The sequence below is a fragment of the Cyprinus carpio genome, chromosome B10, assembly GCF_018340385.1.
Source record: "Cyprinus carpio isolate SPL01 chromosome B10, ASM1834038v1, whole genome shotgun sequence".
Classification (NCBI taxonomy): domain Eukaryota; kingdom Metazoa; phylum Chordata; class Actinopteri; order Cypriniformes; family Cyprinidae; genus Cyprinus; species Cyprinus carpio.
This window is the reverse complement of record NC_056606.1, coordinates 10,085,445-10,106,938: the sequence shown is the minus strand read 5'-3', so window position 1 is coordinate 10,106,938 and position 21,494 is coordinate 10,085,445. Positions and strand designations below refer to the sequence as shown.

Genomic DNA, 21,494 nt, shown 5'->3' with positions numbered 1-21,494 from the left:
TTATTATTATTATTATTATTATTATTATTATTATAAAATACCTTTTATTGTTTTTATTTTTATTTTTAAAAAAGGTCATTTTTTAGTTCATAATACATTATTTATTTTATAAACATCTGAACTTAAAAAATAAAGAAAAACAGTTAAGGGGTTAGAAAAAAAAATCTAATTAATCCTTTATCAAATGATAATTTTAAAAATCTAGGGTAAAAGTAGAATTGGAAGCAAATTTCAATGTCTTACCTTCTCAGTGGTCGGAAGGGTTTGCGTGCGTGTAAAAGTATCTTCTCCATTAATGCTGATCAGTTCTGCGTCTGCTGGCGGAAATGGCGAGGGGAAAACGACTACATCACTCTTTATCGTGTCTGAACTAAAACACACGTCGTACTGCTGTGTGGATTTAGAAAAGGACCAGCTTCCGTCTGGATGTGTGCTGATGACTGGAGCGCTGTACCTGCTGAAACTGCCGTCTGTCCTGTAGCATTTAACTGCTATCAAACCCACCAGACTCAGTAAAAAGATGACTGATACTGAGACAATAGCGATGAGCAGATACAGATTCAGATCTGAAAAACAACTCTCCTCTACAACACTAAACCAACTCAATGACTACCACACTAAACACACAAACAAAAAAACAAAAACATCCATGGACATAGTCGCTGAGAGTGATGGCTCTCCATTATCAGACACTGTGATAAGAAGTGGGTGAGTTTTTAAGTCATTGTCACTCATTCGTCTCTTAGTCCTTATTTCTCCAGTGCTGCTTCCAATGCGAAAAAGATTCGTTCCTTTGGGTTCAGTTAGATGACAAGACAGAAGTGCGTTATATCCAGAGTCAGCATCAACAGCTCTGATCTTGGCTACAAAGTATCCCGCTTCAGCAGAGTAGGGAATGTTCTCACTATTAACTGATCCAGGTTCAGAATAAGGCGGTAAAATAACTGGACTGTTGTCATTTTCATCCAGAATAAACACATTTACAGTCGCATTACTGCTCAGAGGAGGAACACCAGAGTCTGTTGCCATGACATAAAACTGAAATCTTTTTAGTTCTTCGTGATTAAATGATTGCAAACTGAATATTTCTCCACTTAAAGCGTTTATATTTATCAGTGTTGTTATAGGAACACTGGAGCTGGAACTGTCTAACAATGAATATGAAAGTTCTGCGTTTTCACCAGTGTCTGAATCATCAGCGGACACTTTTGTCACGAGACCTCCAGCTTGACCATTCTCACTTAGAAAAGCGTTAATAACGGATGCTGGAAAATGTGGAGCATTGTCATTAACATCAGAGATATGTACAGTTATAACAGTGCTGCTGGAAAGAGACGGAGTTCCTTCATCTGCAGCTGTAATTGTGATGTTATACAGAGAAACACTCTCTCTGTCCAGAGGTCCATCTACCACTAGAGAATAATGATTGTTATATGACGTCTCGAGTTTGAAAGGAAAAGAACCTTGCACAGCACAATGCACAACGCCGTTTTTACCTCCATCTTTATCAGAGACTTTAATTAAAGCAACTGCAGTTCCCGGTTTTGCATCTTCTTTCACACTTTCCAACAGAGGAGTCATAACTATTTCTGGTGCGTTGTCATTCTCATCTACAATTTCTATTAAAACTTTACAGTGTGTACTTTTAGGAGGACTGCCTTTATCTCTCGCCTGAACTCGCAGTTCAATTGCAGGTTGTTTGTCATAATCAATTTGACCTTGAACAACAATTTCCCCAGTATTAGAATTTATACTAAACAGGTTACTTTCGTACGTATTTCCATGAAACGAATACCGAATTTCACTGTTGATGCCCTCATCCAAATCACTGGCAGAAACAGAAATTATTTTGGTTCCACTTGCTGTATTTTCTTTTACTTTAACTTTATACAAAGGTTTGCTGAAAATAGGTTTATTATCGTTTACATCCAAGACGTCAACAACAATACTCACTGTTCCAGATTTAGGAGGTTTTCCTCCGTCAATAGCGGTGAGTATTAAGTGAATAACAGCTTGTTTCTCTCTGTCTAAACCTTTCTGTAGCACTAATTCAGCAGATATACTCTGTTGTCCGCTATGAACATCTACAGAAAAATATTCATTTGAACTGAGTTTGTAGTCTTTCAGAGAATTACTGCCAACATCTGAATCTTTTGCAATTGGAAGAGGAAATCTGTCCCCTTCATTTGCATTCTCTGTAACATTCAGAATATAGGTGCTTTCCGGAAAAAATGGAGCATTGTCATTCACATCCAGAATTATAATTTCAAGCTGATAAAGTCTGTGAGGGTTTTGAGCAAGAGCCTCTAAATTTAATGCACATTTCTGATTACTGCCACACAACTCTTCGCGATCAATCCGGTCTTTGACAAACAGCGAGCCCGTTTTCACATTTACATCAAAATACTTTGCATTAGAACCAGGCATAATTTGAAACATGCGTGATTCTAGTTCCTGAGCACTGATCTTCAGGTCTTTTGCTATATTCCCGATCACAGTTCCCTTATTTACCTCCTCAGAGACGGAATAGACAATCTGGCCAAGCGAAGATTCCCATAAAGACAGAAATAAAACGATCCAGAAGCAGTAAGATTCTGTAACATCCATGATTGTGCAGCAAAATATCCTGCGATTATATACTGTAAAAACTATTAAAACAACCAAACAGACCTCTCTCGACACAATCCAACAGCACGACGCAGAAGCTACTAAGCTTTGGTTATTTACACGCCCTCAACGCATTTCCTCTTGTTCTGATGCTGTAAAGGAGGAGCTCAGATAACTCTCAAAGTCATGGTCTGCAGTGCCACCACGTGTTGTAAAAGTGGAGAGACAATAAGATGTTTCTTCATATGGTTTTTATAAAAAAAAGTGATCTAAAGGTATCACCATACTCAAACAGTAAATAACATTCGTGTCGACTCAATCATTACGAATCAACAAGAAGAAATAATAATAAATGAATGAATTAACTAAAAAAAAAAAAAAAAAAATGTGCTATTTAAACAAATATGTGAATTGAGGTGGAAAATACGCCACTTTCGCTGTCCGTGGTACTGAAGTGATTTTTGTTCTTTAAATACAAAATGCTACAGTTAAGCAGCGAAAAAACAAACAAACAAACAAATAGCAGTATGATTTCACAAGGTAATTGTTACTACATAAAAATAAAAAAGAAAGAAAAAAAGAAAGAACGAACGAAATGATCTATAAATATACAGTGAGTATAGGCCTACAGAAGCCGAGATAAAGAGAAATTAGAAACGCAGTACAAGCAAATCAAACTTTAAGATGAAAACAAAGCTGCAGAGTGATACAAATAAACATACGCCAGAGCCACTAGATGCCGAAATAACTTGCAAACCTGAAATGTTTCATATTAAAAAGTAGTGAAAAATCAAAGCAATATTTCGACTTCATCAATAGCGTCCAGTATATTATTTGTTATGTTTTGTTTGGGTACGCGTTAGATTTGAATTTTTTAATACTTAATAGAATATGTCATTTTTTTAGTTCATAATACTTTATTTATTTTATAAACATCTAAACTTTAAAAAAAAAAAAACTGTTAAAATGACTTAAAAAAAAATCTAATTAATCGTTTCTCAAATGTTAATTTTCCAAGTCAGGTGCAGTAGAAGTGGAAGGCATTACAGAAGCAAGTAACAATGTCTTACCTTCCCACTGCTCGGAATGGTTTGTGTGCGCGTAAAAGTATCTTCTCCATTGATGCTGATCAACTCCGCGTCTGCTGGAGGAAACGGCGAGGGGAAAACCACTACATCACTCTTTATCGTGTCGGAACTAAAACACACGTCGTACTGTTGTGTGGATTTAGAGAAGGACCAGCTTCCGTCTGGATGTGTGTTGATCACTGGAGCGCTATACCTGCTGAAACTGCCGTCTGTCCTGTAGCATTTAACTGCTATCAAACCCACCAGACTCAGTAAAAAGATGACCGATACTGAGACAATAGCGATGAGCAGATACAGATTCAGATCTGAAAAACTCTCCTCTTTAACAGGAACTTCTCTGAATGATGTCTTTATGTCATCCAGACTCTCAACAACCAAAACATCCATGGACATAGTCGCTGAGAGTGATGGCTCTCCATTATCAGACACTGTGATAAGAAGTGGGTGAGTTTTTAAGTCATTGTCACTCATTCGTCTCTTAGTCCTTATTTCTCCAGTGCTGCTTCCAATGCGGAAGAGATTCGTCTCCTTTGGTTCAGTTAGATGATAAGACAGAAGTGCGTTATATCCAGAGTCAGCATCAACAGCTCTGATCTTGGCTACAAAGTATCCCGCTTCAGCAGAGTAGGGAATGTTCTCACTATTAACTGATCCAGGTTCAGAATAAGGCGGTAAAATAACAGGACTGTTGTCATTCTCATCCAGAATAAACACATTTACTGTTAAGTTACTGTTTAGTGATGGAGCACCTGAGTCTGTGGCCTGAACGACAAACTGAAATGACTTAAGGTCTTCGTAGTTAAATGATTGTTTACTGTACAAGTCTCCGCTCTCACTATTTATGTCAATCATAGAGACCAATTGAATGACAGTTTTGTCTCTGCTAATTATAGTATACGAAATATGAGCATTCTCGTTGATATCTGGATCCTGAGTAGTCACTGTCGCTATAATGGCACCTGCTGGACTGTTTTCCTTTAAATATACGTTCTTTACAACTTCTGGAAAGCGTGGCGCGTTGTCATTCACATCAGATATATAAACTGTGATAACACTGGTACTGGAGAGTGAAGGAATCCCTTCGTCTGAAGCTATTATTGTGATATTATAATTCGCAATTTCTTCTCTGTCCAGTGGTCCATCTACAACTAAAGAGTAGTAGTTTTTATAAGAGGACTCGATCTTAAACGGCACCTGACCTACAATATTGCAATGCACTATTCCATTTTTACCTCCGTCTTTATCAGAGATTGTAATAAGAGCCACAGCTGTTCCGACTTTTGAATCCTCTTTAATTGTACTCGCCAAAGAAGTCACCATCAGCTCGGGTGGATTGTCATTCATATCAACTACTTCAACTAACACCTTACACTGTGAACTCTTAGAAGGGTGGCCTTTATCTTTGGCCTTCACCCTCAATTCCACAGCAGCATTTTCTTCATAATCTATATTACCTTTAACTGTTATAAGTCCGCTGTCAGGGTTAATTGAAAATAAATCTGATGCTTTGCTAGTTCCTTGCTTAACAATAGAAAATGTTATGTCACTATTTATTCCCTCATCTAAATCCAAAGCGGAAAGTGAGATGATTTGGGATCCCAGAGCAATATTTTCGTTCACTTTCACTTTGTAAAGAGATTTACTAAAAACTGGGGCGTTGTCGTTAAAATCCAAAACATTAACGCTTATTTCTAATGTTCCAGACAATGCAGGTTTCCCTCCATCAACTGCAGTCAGTGTTAGATGAATGACAGGCTGTTTTTCTCGATCTAAAGCTTTAACCAGAACCAGTTCGACAGTGATACTCTGTTCGACGTTCTGCACATCCAAAGAAAAGTGCTCGTTGGGACTAAGCTTGTAGGTTTTAACCGCATTGTTGCCCGAGTCTGGATCTTCAGCCAAAGGAAGAGAAAATTTCTCTCCAGGAGACGAGACTTCCGTTATATTCAGTATCTGACTGCTTATAGGAAACGATGGCGCGTTATCGTTGATGTCAATTATATTTATTTCTATTCTATACAGGCTCAATGGATTATGGGCCATTGCTTCTAAAATCATCGTACATTTCTGATCAGTAGAACAGAGCGATTCTCGATCAATTTGATTATTCACAAACAGAGTACCAGTCTTTAAATTCACCCCAAAATACCTTTTGTTGGTTCCATATACAATCTGAAACATGCGAGGTTCCAGTTCCTGCACATTGATGTGAAGATCTTTTGCTATATTCCCGACAACGGTTCCCACATTCACCTCCTCCGAGACGGAATATGCAATCTGACCGGAAGATAAAGTCCAACAATAAGACAGCAGAATCGCAGTCCATATAGATCCAACATATTGATTCATCTCTGCTTAAAACCAACAATTCAAGATTTAAACGAAACAAATAAACACTGAACCAAAACAAACAAAACCAGCTCGAACAAGGCTTACTACACGACCGCAGAAGACACAGCTGATTTGAGAAGGTTAAGATTGGTGCTTTGGAAGGAGGAGACACTCAAATGAGCCAGTCATTTTGGTCTTGCAAAATTTTCACGGTTAACAGCGGCTCCAGGTGGTTTCTAATGGCATAGCAGTACATTATTAAAGTTGCACCAGGAAAAGCTTCAAGTATAAAAGGACATAGAAACTCTGTAAAGTGTGTTTTTTAAACACACTTACACCACACAGTAGAAAGAGGCAAAGAAGGGCTTGTGTGATGAGATTATCTTAAATATCTACTTAACTGTCCACTATCAGTTTCTACAATGAATAGGCATAACATCAACAAGTGTAAACATTTTGCAAGCGGTAAAATAAACGAATTACTAAATCTGCAAATCCGTAAAACAGCAAACCTTAGCTCAGTTGGTTCATGTTTAAATCGTCAACAAAATAAACTGTAATGATAAAAATTTCAGTTGTATAAGAGAAGACATACACAATTAAAACAACTGTCGCTGTCCAGTGAGAAGTTCTGAAATTCAAACAGGAACTCTGCTTTAGAAAATCTTTTAAGAAAAGAACGAAAATACGGAAGAAGTATTTGAACACGTTTTTATGATAACTTTTGTGGACAAATTTTAACTGCAATAATAATAATAATAATAAATAGGCGAAATAAATAACGCAAAGCTCTGTCCATCATTTTGTACTCCATCCTCCTACAATTTTACGTTGAAATAAAATAAAATAAAATAAAATAAAATAAAAACTTAAAGGAATAAAAATAAAACTGTGACACCGAGGACGTAACATTATTTGGAATCATTGGAATCAGTGAGTGAAATAAATATCATTTCATTTAGTACGTTTATATATATATATATATATATATATATATATATATAACTCTATTTATATATATATATATATATATATATAGTGTTTATTGCGTTTCTCAAAGATATTCAGCCTCTCAGTTATGAATTATCCTACAAGTTGTTGCGCGCCCACAAATCATGTTTTTAAACTCTATTTAGACTTACAATTCATATGAAATGTGAGTTGCAAACTAAATAGAAAAAATGAAAATACTATAAAGCAGCAATTTATTCTACACTATTAGTGGAAAGCGTGAAAAATAATAAAACAATCCTCCATCATTAGTGGCAACTTGTCAGCACATCATTGTATTCCATTTTAGAAAAATGCAACCGGATTGGTTTCGAATGTAAAAATATCTTAAAAGTATAACACAAACACCACAATGAGCTTTTTACCACAAACAAATACTGAGACATAGCTATATCTATCTATTTATTTTCCCCAATGAAAGGAGTAGGTGCGCGTAAAATTGTTTTTTTTTTTCTCCTACTACCATTTGTAATAACATGAAAGACACAGAGTTATGAACACATAATGAAAATTACATTTAATGACAGCTAAGCAACTTCTTAAAGTTTGCAAATTTGTTTCAAATAAATAATATTACATAAAGAGAAATCACCAGTATCTTACCTTCTCTGAGGTAGGAAGAGTCTGTGTGCGCGTAAAAGTATCTCCACTGTTAATGCTGATCAACTCCGCGTCTGCTGGCGGAAATGGTGAGGGGAAAACGACTACGTCACTTTTTATCGTGTCTGAACTAAAACACACGTCGTACTGTTGTGTGGATTTAGAGAAGGACCAGCTTCCGTCTGGATGTGTGTTGATCACTGGAGCGCTGTACCTGCTGAAACTGCCATCTGTCCTGTAGCATTTAACTGCTATCAAACCCACCAGACTCAGTAAAAAGATGACTGATACTGAGACAATAGCGATGAGCAGATACAGATTCAGATCTGAAAAACTCTCCTCTTTAACAGGAACTTCTCTGAATGATGTCTTTATGTCATCCAGACTCTCAACAACCACAACATCCATGGACATAGTCGCTGAGAGTGATGGCTCTCCATTATCAGACACTGTGATAAGAAGTGGGTGAGTTTTTAAGTCATTGTCACTCATTCGTCTCTTAGTCCTTATTTCTCCAGTGCTGCTTCCAATGCGGAAGAGATTCGTTCCTTTGGGTTCTTCAGTTAGATGATAAGACAGAAGTGCGTTATATCCAGAGTCAGCATCAACAGCTCTGATCTTGGCTACAAAGTATCCCGCTTCAGCAGAGTAGGGAATGTTCTCACTATTAAATGATCCAGGTTCAGAATATCGCGGTAAAATAACAGGACTGTTGTCATTCTCATCCAGAATAAACACATTTACAGTCGCATTACTGCTCAGAGGAGGAACACCAGAGTCTGTTGCCATAACTTGAAAGTGTAAGGTTTTTACCTGCTCATAGTTGAAAGTCTGCATGCTGTATATCTCCCCAGTCACAGAGTTTATGCTGATTGCTGTCGATAACGGGACACTGGGACTATCGAGTAAGGAATAAGTTACCTGAGCGTTCTCTCCATAGTCAATATCTTGGGCAGAAACAGTCGCTATCTGACCACCAGCTGGACTATTTTCTTTCAGGTAAACATTAATAGCAGAATCTTGAAATCGAGGCGCGTTGTCATTCACATCAGAAATATGAATTGCTATAACTGTGGTTTTTGAAAGAGGTGGGGTTCCTTCATCTGTAGCCGTAACTGAAATATTATACTGTGCAGTTTCTTCTCTGTCAAGAGTCCCGCTTAAAACAAGCGAGTAGTATTTCCCCTGTGTAGTCTGTAATATAAAAGGAGAGTTCTGAGGAATAGAACAATGCACTTTTCCATTTTTACCCCCATCTTTATCTTGGACCGTGATAAAGGCTATTACAGTGCCTTGTTTTGCATCTTCACTTACATTATCCAGCAGCGACGAGAGTGTAATGTCAGGTGCGTTATCGTTGATGTCAAGTATCTCCATGAGGACTTTGCAATGAGATGCAAGCGGACTCTGGCCTCGGTCCCACGCCTCCACGCGAATCTCGTACGCATTGATGTCCTCATAATCTAAAGTGCCAGTAACTGTTATTTCCCCTGTGGTGTTGTTGATCGCGAACTTATCTGCTATTCCTTTTTGGCCTTGTTTAAATTTATACAAGACTTCACCGTTAAGACCCTCATCAGGATCAGTGGCATTAAGCTTTAGTACTGTAGTGCCAATAGGCGCGTTTTCTAAGACTTGAGCTTTGTACATAGTCTTTAAAAACACGGGTGCGTTGTCATTTATATCTAAAACAGTAACAATAACACTTGTAGTGCCAGATCTTGCAGGTTTTCCTCCATCGACAGCAGTTAAAACCAGTTGGATCGTGGACTGTCTCTCTCTATCCAACGCTTTTTGCAGCACCAGCTCTGGAGAAGGACCACTTTCTGCATCTGTATTCACTTCTAGGGCAAAAAACGGATTGTTTGACACTTTATATGTGGTAACTGAGTTGCTTCCCACATCTGGATCTTCTGCGCTAAGCAGTGGAAATTTGGTTCCCGGTAATGTTAGCTCAGAAATTTGGATATATTGAGCTTTTTCGGCAAAATGTGGGGAGTTGTCGTTGATATCCGATATTTTTACTTCTATACTGTAAACATTCAAAGGATTATTAACAATGGCCTCCAGGCTTACTGTGCACGTGTGAGTATTGGGGCACAGCTGTTCTCTGTCCATTGTCTCTTTCACATAGAGAACGCCAGTTTTTAAATTCACGGCAAAATTATTCTTAGTTGAAGCTGAAACAATCCTCAGCCCGCGCGCTTCTAAATCATCCACTTTTAGATTTAAATCCTTGGCTAGATTTCCAACAAATGTTCCTGGACTCACCTCCTCGGACACTGTATAAACAATCTGCCGCGACATCACATTCCGTGCTAGATAGGAGAACAAGAATGTAAGGAGAATCCATACAAACGTAGCTTGTTTGAACGATGCCATCGTTTCAGTGATTAAGTAGTTGTTCACAAACAGCGATTTGGTGAAGTGTTATCCAAAGAGAAGAAAATTCTTGCGGTCTTCAATCTCATTCTCCAGCAGACAAAATGTATCCCCGACATGCAGGTCTTCAGTGCTTGTGTGTGTAAGGTGGAGCTCCACGGAAACACGACTTTCTTTGGTTTGTTAGTGGATACCACCACAATATCATAAAACACCACCAAAAAACAATATTCATCATTTCTCCTAATAATATTATTAATAAAAAAAAAATAAAAATAAAAATAAAAAAATTCGACAGTATATATATTTATATAAATATATTTTGAATAGATCTGAATTATTTTATTTTCCCTGACATATAAATTTGGGCCCTTTTGTATATTTTATAATCAGTCATAAATATAACATTACAAAATGTTCAAAATGTATAAAGAATATGTCTTCTAAAATGTATTTAAAGAAATATATTTGTTTATGTATTTTTGTCTAAATATTTAATCTTTCATAAGGCTTTGACTGTTCTTATAATACATTATCATTTTATTTTTCTTTCTCAATTACTACCCTAAAACATTTTAAAGTGGTGGACTGATTGTTTAGGCTATTTCGATATTAGTAAAATTTTAATATAATTCGAAATTTAAAGTTTTAAACTAAACTGTACTTCGTTAATAATATAGTTTGTCCAGAAGGGAAAAACAGTATACAATTGACTATCATCACTATAATGCACAGTAAAAAATCAAAACAATATTGGACCCCACTTAAAAAAATAAATAATAATAAAATAATAATAAAAGCATTCTCCAAAATATATTTTTCTGTACAACAGAAGAAACAATGTCATACAAGTAGGAGGAACGACATGAGAGTGAGTAAACAATGACAGAATTTGCAGCTTTGGGTCAACTCAGTTTATCCTTTTAAGTTTGCTAAATAGCCCCCACTAGTGCCAGTGTTATGTATGACACTGCCAAAGAGATACTGACATTACACGTTTAAAAGGGCTGCAGAATTTTTCGTTTGCCTATGCAATGGCAAATTAAATCAATGCTAAATCATATGCTTGACGTTGAGGGAATCCTAATCCATGTATTTTCATACATTTTATTTATTCAGTAGTTGATCAAAACATTGTATTACTTGCATTATTGATGTTTTTAGTGTTAAAAAAAACTTCTCTAAATCTTTTTTGTACTTAACATGTGGATGTTGCATGATCTTGGACTTCACACATTCATATGGTTTCATTACATGGCTAAAATGCAAAAAAATAAATAAAATAAAATTAAATTAAAATTAAAAAAATGGAACGTTTATTTATTTATTTTTATTTGTATTTTTTTTTTGCTTTGTAATGTAATTTTATAAAAATGTGTTTATAATAGTGTTTGACCTAAACATATTATATGCCATCAATGATTATTTTATATAATCAATTTCATATTTACACAGAAATTACTTGTAGAAGTTTTTTGTGCTTTAATAAGTATTAAGTAATCAATAATGTGGCTGCTTTGAAAGGATTTTTTGACAGTTATAGATTTAAAAACAAAATAGTTGGAATAAAGAATCCTAAACTCCAACACAATAAATAAATAAATAAATACATACATACATACATACATACATATATAAACATTTTAGAAACAGTTCTTCTTGACCATATGATTTTAAAATAGAACTGTTTATATTCACAAGGAAACTTTAAAGAACCATCTTTTTAGAATGTTGACTACAATTAAAAATATATAATAATAATTTTACTGTTTATTCAAGGTGCAAGAAAAGTATTGTAGTGCATTTTACTTGGTCACAGCACTTGACATTTTTAGAATTTAAATTTGACTACAACAATGAAAAAATAAATGTAAAAACATGCAGTAATGGCAGATTTGATGTTGTGTGTGTTTTTAGTTGACACTTTGACCTCAGCTACTATTTCCAGAACATGAAAAAGTAGAATTAGCACAATGTGGTGCATGTCACATGAAGACACCCACAGTGAAACAACAGTTTTAATTTGTATGCAACAGATAGATCTGAGAGTACTTGTGAGAGTACAGCATGATTTCCACAGAAGCACAAGAGATGGACAGAGAAAATGAAGAGGAGGTGGCGATCTATGCTAATGCAGATGTTATAATTAATGATGATCGCAGAACAGGGGAGGAGGACTCAGATACAAAGAGACTACGAATACATCAAAACACAGGTACAGACTAATCTAACACAAAGAGTTGTAAACAAAGATTTCGAAAAATTTCTTTCATGTCTGTCATTTTTAGGAAGTGTGAGGAGCAGAATGTACGGAGCAGCTGCAGTGTGTTCAGTGCTGTTGTGTGTTCTGTTGACTGTCATCATAGTGCTAAGCGTCCAGCTCAGTACAGAGACTCACCACTGTCTAATTGTGATCAAGAACTTAAGAGATGAGTGCCAAAACAAGTATACTGACCTCATGAAAAAGATAAACCAGTTACAAAAAGAGATAAACGAGAGATACCAGGTACTAATTGAGAATATAAAACAGTTACTATCTGAGAATGAAAAAAAACTCAGTTGTTACATAAACGGGTCCAAATCCAATATGACCAGTAGTACCTCACTGACTTATAAGAAGCCGTATATTGTTTATTATTATCCAATAAAATTCTCACAATCAGTATGATATCACAAAACCACACAGAGAGCAACAATGAAAATCTAAATCGTATCTGCTGATTCAGGTTATGGAGGTCTGATGAGTGAACATACTTTCCAGAAGGCCAACAAATCACTAAAAAGGTTTTTTTTTTTTTTTTGGTCTTATGAAGTATTCTAATTTGTTGAGATAGTGAATTGGTGGGTTTTTGTTAAATGTGAGCCCAAATCATCACAATTAAAAGAACCAACGGCTTAAACTACTTCAGTCTGTGTGCAATGAATTTATTTAATACATGAGTTTCACAATTTGAGTTGAATTACTGAAATAAATTAACTTTTCCACAACATTCTAATTTACTGAGATGCACCTGTATATGTAATGTGTCTTGTAATGCTTTGCTTTTGTATGTTTAAAATTTGAAGTACTTTGTAATGCCGTTTTTCACATTAAATCTTTGAAGTGATGAACTCACCCAAGCAGAACAAAGAAAAAGAAGTGAAATAAGAGATTTCAAGTAAAATACATAAATTTGTTTAAGTAAAATCAGCTAAACGTGTATGTTGTGTGCAGGAGGACAGACACTTGGTATAAGCCATTACATGCTTCAAACTAATTTGTTAAAGATCATGCTGTAAAAAGAAATAAGTAGCTGAGAAAGTTTTACCGTCAGAAACAACATCCAGCACTGGTACATATTGTATAAAAGACAAGAGTTTAAGATAATATAACACTGAACTGATAATCATAAGACAGAAATAATATTTTACAAATGCTTGATGTGGTTTTGCCCTTTAGGACAGTGCACTCTAAATGAAAATTAAAAAATTGCATTTGAAATTGCATTTGTATGATGTTTTGGGGATTTACATTATATTATTCACAAAGAAAAACAATGAGCAAAGAATACTGAATTTCATGTATTTTACTTTTAGGAAGTGCCTTTAGGTGTTACAGAAGCCACAGACCAGCTATAGCGTGCCTGTGGTCAGATGTGATACAGAACGGCAAACTGCACTGTCAGGCTATGCGTGCTAAATAGCCCCTACTAGTGGTAGGAATATGTATAACACAAATGCATGTATTAAACAGTATCAGCAGAATTTCTTCCTGTTCATTCAACACCATATCAGAATCCATGAGGTGTATATATCCTTAAACTGTAACTGTAATAAATACACACACACAAACTGTAGAAGCACACTTAGTAACATATTATAAATAGATGGCGTATTGGGTATTTTAATAACTTTAATATAATTTAAGAACATTATGTATATTTTATAACTATCCCTACAATTAGAATTTTGATGCAATATCTACTGGAGTTTACAGTAGTCATTTGTATGTTAATATGCATGTGTGTTTCTAAAAGAAAAAGATAAAGTGAGATAGAATACATAGGCAGTTGGACAGTATGTGATGGGGAGGTTAAAAAAGGTGTGCTTCTCAAAATCTGAAGAGATGGCTATGTTGTCATGGCAACTGTTTCTATGGAGACAGTGCTGCCTAGGTCAGCACCAATGAAGCGGTGTATTTCGTCATTATGTGATCATATATCCCCGCACACTCTCACAATACGAACACCTCAGAAATGTACTGTAAAAAGCTTTTATTCACATTGCAGTATTTACAAGCAAAGAGCAAATCATAATGTCCAGCAAGGATACAAAGGCATTGTGTACTATTTGCATAAGGACATTTCGCAAGTAAGGCAACAGAAATACAAATACTGAAATGAGATGAAATTGTGACGTATATGCTGATAGTATTAACATACTGAACTTCATTCAATTTTTTTTCGGGCACACTTTTCTCTGTCCTAAAGCAAACAGCTAAAGGCACAGCATTTTGTACTTGTGTCATTTATCTCTTAATTCTCAAATCTGCTGCCAGGTACTTCAATTTGAGCTGTCACCTTTCAGAAAGTAAGTTTAACTGAATTGCATGGCTGTCAATACTAATGGCAACTTGTAGTATCATTCTGTGTCCTGGTAACTGGATGTGTCAATCTAAATACAAATTACATATTTCAAGTGACCTTTATTGCTGTTTTTTCTCTCTCTCTGTCTCCTACACCACTTTTTCCTGCTCTATCGCCATTGCTTTCCACCTTCCCACTCACTTCAGAAGCTGAAACATTGTTTTAATACAAGGAAAGGAATATAGTTTTGATTTCTGTCATGACATAAGTAGATCTACAAAATGATATAATGAAATTGTTGAATATATCACCACACATAATAAATGCGTAAAACATTGCATTGTCGTCATATAAGAAGCAGCATTAAATACATTAACAAGCATTTTTATCTCAATGTCATAATACAAAACAATATAAACCTCAAAAACTTATGTAAACAAGGCCAGAAATGACACTGAATAGCAATTTGATAGTACAATTGTTGATTCTTGTACAAAAAAGATCTATAGGTTTATATTATTGTCAATGTGGCAAGGTTATTATTCTAGCACTGGCTACATATATCTGCAAAAAGGTAGATTAATAAACCATTTTGTTGTTTTTGCACATAGTACAATAAGTTTGCACTAAATACATGTTTTTATGTCTCCTTGGTTTTGAGTAAAATTTTGGCACATCCCAATGGCATATGCCATACTGATGTAATGGTAACACTTTACAAAAAGGTCATATTAATTAATATTAATTAATGTCGTAGCTAACAATGAGCAAAGACATTTTCTATTGTTTTTATTCATTTTTAACACAAGTTCATAAAAATACAACTGTTCATTGCTAGTTTATTCTAGCTCAGGTCTATATTATTACTATATTACAGTAATATTAATATAATATTACAATATAATATAATATGTTACAACAGATTACGGAGCCCCTAAAGGGACATGGTAGTGGAAAAAATTTGGGGTGGGAGGAAAAATATTTATTTTATTTTTAATTTTTTTACTTTTTTATTTTTTTTATTTTTTTTGCATTCCCTCACAAAAAACTTTTGCAGTCTTTCTTTAAAAATATATTTTTGCAGTCTCTCGCAGAGATATTTTCGTTCCCTCGGAAAACATGCATTCTCTCACAAAACTTTTGCGCTCGCCCTGCAAAGATGTTTGCATTCTCGGAATGCAAAATTTTGCGAGGAACACAAAAAATGTAAAGATATATTTTTTATTCACACCCCTAATTTTTTCCACCCACCCCAACTTTATTCCACTACCATGTCCCTTTAGGGGCTCTGTATGATTTTAATATTGAATTAGTATATGTTGCAATTAACCTCTTTTAGAATTGTTAGTTTATGTTAACTAATGTAGTTAACTAGATATGTAAACATGTAAAACCTTTTTGTAAAGTGTCATTCATGTGATTATTACTCTTTGTAGCATTTGTCTAGGATTTCAAATAATGTACTTTTGTTTATGCTTTTTAATGTTTTAGGCCGTTTATGGTATTTGGTAGACAGGATTACAATAAACATGAGTCATGTGCACCACATAGCTGGCAAACCAAGTGTTTTGAGGTATAGACAATGCCTGGCTCATTAGATTGTGCTCATCTGATCACAGCTTTCTCATCAGCATGTTTCAACAATGTAAAAGCAGAGCATCATTAATATCAGAACCATTTAACAGTCTTGACCCTCTTTTCATCTCTTTACCAGCTGTTTTGTAGTTCATATCTTACTAGAACCAGACAGGTGAAAGTCCAGTTCTTCTTGTAGTCATGAAGTATCACTTCTGTCTTTGCTCTGTAGTAGAGTCTATTTAGAAATCTTTTAGATACAAAAAGTCCATCTTGTTTGTCTTAGCCATGCAAAATCATGCTCAATGTGGTTACAAGTAGCTCATATACAGTTGTTAGACCCAGCCTTAAATCGCTACAAAACCACACAGAATGTCTCTCTCTGACACAATGTTGGTCTTGAAAGTCAATTAAAAGTTAATTCTTCTATTAGCCAAAAAGGCAACATGAAGAACACGAAGCTGGAGAAGAAGTGATGGTCAAAATAACTCAATAGAAGTAACTAAGTTGTGTCTCTTTATGCCTAGTCTGACACAAGCATTGCAAGAGCACGGAAAATAATAAGTAATATAAATTAAATGATTAATATTATAAATGAATACAAAATATGAAAGAATATTAAAATGCTCTCTTGAAGCTACACACAGAGGGTGTTTGAAAACTTTGATTCTTCACTGTCTTGAATCGAATGAAACCCTGAAAAAACGGTAAAACAGAAGATCAATCTGTCTCTCACGGACAGTGAGCCTGGTGTGGAAGGTTGTAATCCATCAGTCAGCATGTCCAGATCATGGTAAATCACTGCTTGACTCCTGTTGACAGAAACATCATTAATCAAACAAGCACATAAATGTTGACATTTTGCATTTTATCATTTTATGCACTCTCTAGAAATCAAACCTATGACCTTGCCATTGCTAGTGCCATGTTCTACACTATAATTTGAGCTCTATAGCTTTTAAATAGATTAATGTTTAAATAGTTTGCCATCCTACTTATCCATCAAAACATGGAATAAAAGTTTTTCGATTAGAAAAATAGAATGAAAAAAATAAATAATAACAGCATTACTGGGTGTTCTTATACATTCTTATACACTCTGGGTGTTCTTATTCTATTTTTTTTTTGTTTTGTTTTTTTAGTTTCACTTTTTTACTCTGTGCATCTCTTCTTTTTGTTCATTATTTCATCTGCAACTATTCATGCCCTCTGTTTACCTTTAAATGCTGGCTTCCGCATTTTACCCATAAAGCTTATTTTTTTTCTGGCCAAAATATATTTCATATATATATATATATATATATGTGTGTGATATATATATATATATATATATATATTCTTATGTGTGTGTGTGTGTGTGTGTGTGTGTGTGTGTGTGTGTGTGTGTGTAAACAGCACAATGTAAGACTTTTTTAATTATATATTTAAATGGAAAATGCAGTTCTTTGTATACCTACAGTGCCAAAATATATTGAAAAATGTACTGCAGTCAGTGGGCGAGAAAATATATTTCCAATCATACAAATACATTTTAGGGAACTGCAAATATATTTTGGATGACATAAATGTATTTTAATTGAAAAGATATTTATGTAAAGAACAAACTGTATAAGAAAAATATTTATGTAAAAAAAAAAAACAATTAAAAAAACAAGAACCACTCGGAGACAGATTTGAGACCACTTTTACTTTACATTACTGTAATTTTACTTTGATTATTTCATATCAGAAAAAGATAATCATTCTATCACTCATATCACATCAACACTGCAAAAAGGTGCAAAATTCTCACTTGCAGTGCTTCTGTCTCACTCTTCCTTTACTTCACACCCCAGTGCTTATCATACTCAGACTCCCACTCACATCCAAATTTAGACACATACTGGTGCATTAACACTAGCGGTACAACTTCATATATTATAAATATGAAAAAAAAAAGTTCTGTTTTGTTACTGTTTATTATTTACAGTAGACATTTTTAATTTATTTTAATCAACAGGCCATTTTTAGTGGATGTCTGAAATAAGGTTTAGACTCATCACATTAACGAAAGTATGAAATTATAGTTTAAATGAAAGTATCACTAAACTTTGAGAATCAGTAAGTGTCCAGATACTTAATCTGAACTGCATATGCATTATTTTATAATTTAAAACCAAATAAACCTATTTTTGCAAAATGTTTTGCTTAAAAGGTGTTCTTGAGCTATGTTTATTTATGTTTGGTTATGTAATGCAATTACACACAATCAATTTCTGAATACTTTTTGCAGTCATTGTATATGCATATGAGTACATACAAGTCTAAGTAAATCTACAGTACCTGTAGAGTGGAAGACCTTGAAGCACTGGTCTCAGTCAGTGCAGCACTTCCTGGGATGCTTGACACAATGAACCCTGATCCATTTGGAAGGGGCTGCCGCACCACCACCTTCCCTTTTCTAGTCTCTGCCAGAAACAGACTGTACCAGTAGGCATCACTAGAGATGAGAGTAGAGTCAGCAATGGTGGAAGAGTTCCTCTGGCTGCTGACGCTGTTCCTACCCTGAGGAGCCGCTTGTGAGGGTTTGGGTTCTTGACATTTCAGCACGATGATCACCAGGATGATTATGAGCAGAAGAAACAACACCGACCCCAAACCGATCAGCAAATACAGGTTGAGATCGGTGAACAGGTCGTATTCGATAGGCACCTCTGTGGTTTCAGTAAACTGTGTGACCACTTGCTCCACCGTGGAGATCTTGATGGTCACCGTGGCGGAGCGAGGAGGATCTCCGTTGTCTCTGGCTATGATGACCAGGCGCTGATGTCTGGGGTCTCTGTAACTGAACATGCGATTGGTTCTTATCTCGCCGTTGTACTGGTCGAGGCTGAATAGTGTGGTGTCTGTGATCTGGAGGAACTGATATGTTATTCGGGAGTTCTGCATGGAGTCAGCGTCCAATGCAATGACCTTGGTGACCAGGGATCCTTTATCGCTCGACCTCGAGATTACTTCTTCTATAACAGCACCTTGCGGACGAAATGGAGATACTATGAGCGGCGTGTTGTCGTTTTGGTCCAGGATGATGATGTGTACGGTCATGTTACTGCTAAGAGGAGGAACTCCTGAATCTCTAGCTTCGATGTGAAACAGAAACTCCTTCTCTCTTTCGTAGTCAAACGTGCGTAACGCGTAGAGGTTGCCGTTCTCGGGATTGATGGAAAACAGCATGGACATTGAGGTGTTGGCAATCTCCTTTTCTATGATGAAGTAAACAATATACTGATTTTCATGCAAGTCTGGGTCATGGGCCGTTAAGGAGGCGAGCAAAGCCCCAGGCTCATTGTTTTCCATTAAATTAATGGTATAGAAGGATTCAGGGAACGTTGGGGCATTATCATTGACATCTTGAATTGTAAGACTGATTGTTTCATTATCAGTCAAAGGAGGGGTTCCCCTGTCTGTCACATAAAGTGTGATATCATAACTGTTTTTGAGCTCACGGTCAAGCGATTCAATGACTATTAACTCAAAAAAGTCTTCAGATGACTTATTGAGAGCAAATGGTAAAATCTCAGCATTGTGGATGGAAAGATCAACCTTACCATTATCTCCAGAGTCCCTGTCACTCACACTGATGACGGCGATAACTGTTCCCACAGGGTCATTTTCTTTAATCAAACTCTGAAAAGATTTTATTGTAATCTCAGGACGGTTATCGTTTAGATCAGTGATGAACACCAAAATTTTACACTGACCAGAAAGTGGATTCACGGCCTTGTCCTTGGCTTCAACGTACATCTCAAAGCTCTTCACTTCTTCAAAGTCAATCATGTCTTTTACTCTTATTTCTCCACTGTTGGGATCCAACGAGAACTTTTCTTGTGTTTTCTCAGATGTGTATAAAGTAAAGGAGTATATGACCTCTGCATTGACACCCTCATCCAAATCGGTTGCATTCAGCTGCATAACCAGTGTCCCGATTGGTGCATTTTCAATGAGGTCAACCGAGTACACTTGTCGATCAAACTGAGGGGCGTTGTCATTGGTATCCAGCACTTGGATGATAATGCTGGCCGTACCTGAGCGCGCAGGTACGCCTCCGTCCACGGCGGTGAGGGTTAGTTTATGAACGGCTTGTTTTTCTCTGTCTAAACTCGCTTTTAGCACCAGGTCAACGTATTTAGTCCCGTCACTTCCAGACTGGATTTCAATCGTAAACGTGTCGCTGTCACTCAGATAATAGGTCTCGATTGAGTTCTCTCCAACATCTGCATCCACCGCGTTTGTTAAAGAGAATCTCTCTCCGGGTGTTGCTGATTCTGAAATATCGAGCGGTATTCTCTCCCTTCTGAACTGAGGCGCGTTGTCATTGATGTCCATAATTTCTAATTCGATATTAAATATGCGTATTGGACTCTCGATTATCACGTCCATCTTGAGGAAGCAAAACGATGATGTTTTGGCCGGGCATAAATGCTCCCGGTCAATTTTCTCAGAAATAAACAGTTCCCCAGTGTTTTCGTTTATTTCTAGGTATTTCTTGCTATGGATATAATCCAGCTTTACCTTTCGTTCCAACAGACTGTGAGTGTCAAGGCCCAAATCCGTGGCGATATTTGCGATCACTGTGCCCACTGGAATTTCTTCAGGGATGGAGTATCTTGTTACAGCCGAGGCGAGACTCCACATCGCGGAGAGGAGGACAAAACCGAGCTGCCTTCTCCTCCACGGATCCATTGTAGAGCGCATGGCAATCCTTTCACTGTCTTTCACATGAAATATAGCAGTGTGTGCCAAAAAGAAACGAGGTTAGCGGGTGTTTGGATTCTTGAAAACATCCAGCAGAGCATCGCCATAGCGCCGTGCCGTGGATCCCGCCCGCTGATCAGATTCAGCTTCAGTGCTGCTCTCTCTGCCTCCGTCCAACAGAAAGCAAAGCATGGCTGTTCTCGAATCCTCCCCTTAAAGTGAATATCAGTAGTGCAGCGACATCGCGTGAAGATAAAAGTTTGCATCAAAATATATTTTAAGAAAAAAAAAATATTTATGAAAGAATTGTATTTCTGCTCTAAATTTGAAATTACTTTTGACTTTGTTGCGAAATACTGAAACTCTTTATTAATGTCCTTAATAAAAGTCTATTTTTAATGTATAGTTTGGCTGCAAATGTTGAAAGTAACAAATAAATGTATTGACACTGAAAGTACTTTTATTTCATTTTTCTCGACACATTTTGGGCGTCATTCAACAAGAAGAAAGTTCAGCACCACGGACAGATCCACACACACACACACACACACACATTTTTGCTTTCCTTTTTTAAATTTATTTTTATTTTTATTGTAACTTT

At 36.0% G+C, this 21,494-nt stretch overlaps 2 protein-coding genes across 3 annotated transcripts in view; both read right to left on the bottom strand.

The window, feature by feature from the left end:
- Positions 1 to 10,159, bottom strand: part of LOC109098989 (protocadherin alpha-C2-like) — a 69,626-nt gene extending 59,467 nt beyond the window's left edge. Inside the window, exon 1 of one of the 2 annotated variants that reach the window (XM_042732406.1) lies at positions 7,641 to 10,159. In XM_042732406.1, coding sequence (XP_042588340.1) covers positions 7,641 to 10,019 — 2,379 coding nt within the window. In that variant the 5' untranslated portion in view covers positions 10,020 to 10,159. Of the gene's footprint in view, positions 1 to 3,677; positions 6,181 to 7,640 lie in introns of those variants that run through there. The other variant, XM_042732408.1, reaches the window with a different exon arrangement.
- A 5,386-nt stretch (positions 10,160 to 15,545) lies between these two features.
- LOC109098993 (protocadherin alpha-C2-like) lies at positions 15,546 to 21,306 on the bottom strand. Its single transcript, XM_042732404.1, has 2 exons — positions 18,482 to 21,306; positions 15,546 to 16,971 (listed from the first exon to the last, which is right to left on the bottom strand). Exons 1-2 carry the CDS (start codon positions 20,891 to 20,893, stop codon positions 16,948 to 16,950), a joined length of 2,436 nt encoding a protein of 811 aa, XP_042588338.1. The 5' UTR covers positions 20,894 to 21,306; the 3' UTR covers positions 15,546 to 16,947.
- Positions 21,307 to 21,494: the final 188 nt, after the last annotated feature.